Source organism: Ruditapes philippinarum, unplaced genomic scaffold (assembly GCF_026571515.1).
Source record: "Ruditapes philippinarum isolate M1 unplaced genomic scaffold, ASM2657151v2 ctg257_1_1_1_1, whole genome shotgun sequence".
NCBI lineage: Eukaryota > Metazoa > Mollusca > Bivalvia > Venerida > Veneridae > Ruditapes > Ruditapes philippinarum.
Genome location: NW_026864141.1, coordinates 182,018 through 188,017, shown reverse-complemented (window position 1 = coordinate 188,017; position 6,000 = coordinate 182,018). Strand labels below are relative to the sequence as shown.

The 6,000-nt window shown below is 33.4% G+C and overlaps 1 protein-coding gene across 4 annotated transcripts in view; it reads left to right on the top strand.

Moving 5' to 3' along the window:
• Positions 1-1,186: 1,186 nt before the first annotated feature.
• LOC132724548 (ras-responsive element-binding protein 1-like) overlaps positions 1,187-6,000 on the top strand; it is a 61,467-nt gene continuing 56,653 nt past the window's right edge. For 3 of the 4 annotated variants that reach the window (XM_060709422.1, XM_060709417.1, XM_060709420.1), the window contains exon 1: positions 5,742-5,862. In XM_060709422.1, the coding sequence (XP_060565405.1) occupies positions 5,811-5,862 (52 nt within the window). In that variant the 5' untranslated portion in view covers positions 5,742-5,810. Of the gene's footprint in view, positions 1,342-5,741; positions 5,863-6,000 lie in introns of those variants that run through there. The other variant, XM_060709418.1, reaches the window with a different exon arrangement.

Here is a 6,000-nt window from a genome sequence, read left to right as displayed (position 1 = left end):
ATCACACGAATTTTACCGTTATAATAGTTAACATAGTCAGCTGACGAAATTGTTGTCTGAATCTTTAAGACGAATACAAATGAGGCGCAAATAGGGTTGTTTGACAAATACTAAAAAAAGACTAAAGGAAACAAAAATATAACAACTTATGTTGATGCTTTAACATTCGGTCTGGTTTTTAATTTGTCGCGTTTTTGTTTTTATTCTTTTTCTTCTTTAATTATGTTTATATTATGATTAACCCTGACCGAATTACACACCATAATTTCATCTATATTAAAAAAATAATCCGATTTATATACTTTAAGTATAGCGGGAAGAAAGTGAACAAATAAAATGCCGCAGTATTATTCGAGTTTATCCGCTGCAAAGATGTGTGTATCGTGGGGATATTGAAAACATTTCTAAGCTGAAACATTGCTTATCGCAAATCCTGGATTATCCCGTCCGTTAATCCCTCCTCTAAAATAGTCTGATGAAGAAAATGTAGACTCTCTCGGATAAAACCATGAATCCAATGTTTGGAACAAATTCATTACGTTACAAGTTATGTATTAGAGAAAGACCATTGTACCTTTTTAACAATCCCAGTGGTGAAAAATAACGACATCAAATATCTCTATTGCAAACCCCCACCCCACCGCACCAAAAATAATTTTAAAAAAAATAATTAAATAAATAAAAGATAGAAAATATGAAAAAATAAAAATACATAAATAGATAATAAAATAATAATACTATTAAAAAATGATAATAAAAAATAATAATAATCAGCTATAATTTAAACGTTAAAGTTTAAGTTTTGAATCAGTCAAATAATTTTGTCAAAGTGGATAATGATAATGATGATGATGATGACGATGTTAATCGATCATCATCATCGCCGAAAAAAATATATTTCAATTTAAATTTATGGATATTTTCCGATCAATGCTGGAGTTAAGTTTTCAATCTGAAACAGCTTTTCTTACGATAAATGTTGAACGTCTTTACATAACCCATCTTTAAATGTATCTAGCTAATACACGAAAAATAGATTTTACAGACAAAACCTTTATATCATTCTAAAATTATCAAAGACAGTATTATGTCATGCTTTTAAACCCTAACAATTTGTCCAATAATGTTTATAATTGGATTTTACAGTTCTTTGTTAAACAAGTTGCTACTTATCTTTAAACCCCTCTGTGGCCCTCCTAATTCATCAGGTAAAACCTCCAATATGTATACCTGGTGCTGTAGGAAATTACCGATAGCGTTCAGTAGAGTTGTGTTGACACTCGGCACCGCATCATTTAAACATGTCGCGGAGGAAACAGGCTAAACCGAGACCCATTTTCGGTGAGTTATTTTAAAAATCAATGGCTTTTTTTCTGTAAAAATATAATTTATAACTTTGAATATTGATTTTATCTGTTGATTGGTTTATTATTGAATGAGGACGGTATATCTTGTACATGTAGATCAAAGGGTTTATCAATAGTAGGATTTGTCTCAGTATATACTTGTACATGTACGTTCACGAAAAACATACATGTATAACCGTTGTTATTATAAATGATTATATAATTTACGTATCAATTTAAACTAATTTGTCCAGACCAGGATGTAATCGGCTTATTGGCTCAGCATTGTACTCTGATACTAGAACTCGGGATTCAGTTACTGTAGAAACGCGCCGAATGTTGATGCTGTAGTGATGTTACGGTGTTAGAAAGTTTTTACAGTTGAACTGTACTCACTGAAAACATGCATCATGCAATCTATATATTTGTTGTTTTTTTTCGTTGTGATTTGTAGACGAGATGTTTTATTGCACTGATATGTATGATCAAATATAAAATCAAATCCTACGGTTAAAGTTTAGATAACATGATATTTATTAAACTTGAAGACCAAATGTGTCTTCGTCCTCGCGATGGGGGATAATAGATAGGTATTTCTAATAAAATTAAGTAAGTGTTAAAATTCTTTACTCCTATACATATAAATGAATGTTCTTTTAAACTATAGGCCTACTCATTGACTGTAATACTGTTACTTTAGTTATCTGTTAGTAGATTAAAGAAAAAATAAATCTGACCGCTCCCTGCATCCGGATGCGCTGTTGCATTATGTATTCGCACGCGCGAAGAACGCTCGAATGTTTTAGATCTGCATCCACAATTAGATAAATAACTGCATCTTTGAATTAAATATATGTAATGCAACCATTATTATGCGTAGATGACGAGAAAAACACGTGCGGGTTTAAACATTTCAAGACTTTTCGTTTACAATTAAACAGGACAACACAAAAAAAAACCTGATGACATGCATGCAATGAAATTAAATGCATGTCCAAGGATGGATATGTTAAATGTATATATGGCCTTTTGAGATGAAAAAGAACACAGTACTTTCAGTTTCAACATATATTACTGCACATATGTTATCAAAATCATACAAAATTATTATAGTTTCCCTAACACTGGATGCATAGCAACCTTAAAGAAGTCAGCGTCTTTTTCACGCACCAATCGCTAAGTACAGGATTAAACAAAATTTGTTTCCTTTGTTTGTATTGCCGCTCTGATGTTGAATTATCGCACAAAATTCCTATGCACAATGTTTACCTAGTAAAGTAAACTAATTTACCGTCTCAGGGTGATGTTGAAAGCAGTTTTACTGAATGCTCTGAAATCGAACAAAAGACTAAACTAATCGGATATTCGATATAAACATCTTGGATGGTGGACGGGCCATTACATGACCTGGGCCTTAATCTAGATCAATTGAAAACATTCCATCGATCGTCAGTTAGTTTCTTCTAAAACCGTTAAAGATATTGGTATTTTAATAAACTCTAATTAGATGGAACTGTTATAAATGTTTGTGTCGGCCGATAAGTTCGATAACTTTTTAACCTAAGTTTATTGATTCTGTAAGATAGTGGTTACCATAGAAATTTCAAACAAACTTTTGTGTAGATAAAAATCTAAATATATTGCATCGACAATTTGACTATGTAGTATGCTTTTGCAATTATACATTATTATGTAGGAATATGAAAGCGGGTTTTAAATTAAAACCCCATAAACTTCGTTCTTTTATTGTGTATGTTTCCATATACTAGTAGCTTAGCTATTAATATTTGAATGGCATTTCTTCAAGAAAATGTAGATGGTTTATATATGCGTAGCATGCTAACAGCCATTAGGGCCTTTATAAATCTTAGAGAGTGTATCTAAGTAACATTATTAGATATTATTTAACTATTACATTCATTTTGGAAGTTATTGTCAACAAACCCTGTTTTTCTGCAAGAGATATTTAATTTGTCACCATTCTTTACCCGGACTCTTTAAATACAATGTAAGAAACATGAAAATGGCGCGACGCGTTCCCCATACTTAAGGTATAACATTGTAAGTTCGTTTGAAGTTGGAAAGTAAAGACCCCTGGATGGGCCACAAATGAGTTGATGAGACGTACTAAATCGCTGTAAATCACGTCAATTGTCATTTCGCCGGTTTATGTAAACATTATCAAGCATCCTAAAATCAATGTTGTGTTCAGGGTTGTCGTCTGCCTCGGAATTTCAATCCAGACTTTCAATAAATTTATCTCAGCATTTAATCCCTAGATTTCGGTACAGCATTGATTTTCACTGATAAAAGTTCCCTTCCGCAGTATCACAAGCAATGCGTCCTGATGAAATATTTTTGCAAAAGAAAAAAATGTTTGCTGCATGATACCGGAAGTAAGGCTGCATAACGCACGTGAGCTAATTCTTCTCAAAGCTTCTTGCAACATATAATATGGAACAATAGTAAAGAAATTTAAAAATAGAAATTTGTGTTATTTAATAAAAGTTTTTATACAATAAATTAAGTTTTGTCTGCTATTTTTACAATGATTTTTTATAACTCATCGAAATCTTTCGCTTTGAATTTGACAACAAGAATTTACAACAATTAATTAGGTACTTAAGAGGATGTTCACCATCCTTGACGAAGGGTTTTACTGATTTAGTACGAGACGATGACGTAACTGAAGATATGGCACGAACATTTATTAGTTTTATTAAACAGCTCCCCGAATTGTGGTACTGATACGTCGCTATATTACTTATATAAATATCAAATTCACGATCTTTGTCAATAAAGGACCATGGTTACGATATCCTGTTCTGAAGTCGACAAACAACTGAATTGCCTCATTGCTGATAATGGGGATACAGCAGCGATAAAGGGGTTGGTAATCTTTGATGTTCCCTTCTTTAGTGTATACTTTAGTGAAAGGGAATTGTAGGAAGAAATTATTTAAGGACTATTCAAGTCCTGTAACGCACCACGTCAAGTAACACCGTTAGGGTTGTCCGACTAAGAAGTGAGCATACAACGGTTTTGACTCAATATAGCTAGTTGATAAGGTACCAGTGTCTACTCAAACTTGATCTGGCACTTTTAAAAAAGTGCATTAGACTGACTGTTGCTTCTCCTCATCATGGTGCCTATCGACGCGACATCGGGCATTGCGTTACAGCTTGACCTTTATAACAGCTAGCTTACAAATTAAGATGAATCTTCCTCCTTCTTGCTGAATGGAACGATTTGTTGATTACGATAACCATATTTTGCTAAAAGTTTTCCAAACAAGCGTCTGAATGATGTCCAAAATTCGATCGCAGATCCTGGAACCTTAATCTATACAGTGCTTAGCGGGTATCTATCGATCCCTTCAGAAACTTTTTGAAAATGAAAATTGAAATCCATATCTGATGGGATGTTTACAATAGTAAGCCTCAATGTGAGTCTTTATAGAGCAGTATTTACACTCTGTCGGTGGGATCAAAGCGCTAAGATGCTATTGTTTACCAAGTGTCACATACGATGGGAAACAAGTTACATATCCCATGTGCGCGTCTTTCATTCGATACAAGGTCCCATTATGTTAAGAGAAAAAAGTGTCTAAATTATTCAGTGAAGAAAGAGAATTGTGTGTTATGCTTGCACTGCAGTTTTATAAAAGTTTTATCTCCAGACAAGGGTATTATAATTTACATTATTTTAGCACGAGTTTATCGAGCCTTTTCAAGAGGTTCTAGAAGTCTCTCCGGGAAGATGATGGCGAGGCGTTATCGCAGAAATATACCGCGTTTCATCTTTTATCTTGCATCGATTTCATAAAATAAATTGACTGTAATATTTACAGTAGTGCTTGACTTTGAATTTAATTGAAAGTTTGTGTTGGCCTTTGCCAAACATGCAGCTTAAATGATGTATAAGAATTCTAATGATTCGATTTCAGATATGAAATTATAAAAGTTTTGTTGGCACAAAAACGAGCCTGGACAAGCAGGCAATTTAGCAACCTTGTGATCCATTTTCGTTTATTTTATATCGTACTAAGTTATCAGTATACGCTAAAGGACATCAATATGAACATGTTAATCAAACCAGGCCATGCTTGCTTTAATTGAAAGCGGTCGGCCTAATCAGACTTAGTAAAATGCACTATTATTTTAAAGAGAAAACAACACACGACACAAAGATGTAAAAAGTTATTTTTTCTTTCCTTCCTTAATGACTTATTTTTCTCATCATCCTTTAGTTATATCAATCAGGGCACAACTGTTAAGCTGCTTCCCTGTATTTCCGTATGGAAAATTAAGAGGCGCCTACTTTTGAGACAGTCCTTACAAAGAACGACAACCCTGTTCCGTCCAGCATCACTCTGCATCGCCCAAAAGCTTGCCTTATATATTGTTAGTGGCATTCAAGCGTCTGACACATGGCGGGAATGAGTATGCTGCAACTTCCTGGAAAATGACCACTTGTTTGAGTTTGCATCACAGATATTGCTTAGTTGTTTGCAGAGGTAGAATCGAAGGAAATATTTTCAGTTGATATTTCATTTTTCACAATTGACTTTTGCTTTAACCTTTTAGACAATTTTGTCCATATAATTTCGTTTTAGAGTGCTTTACTCTTACTAAAGTTATAAATATCCCCTTTT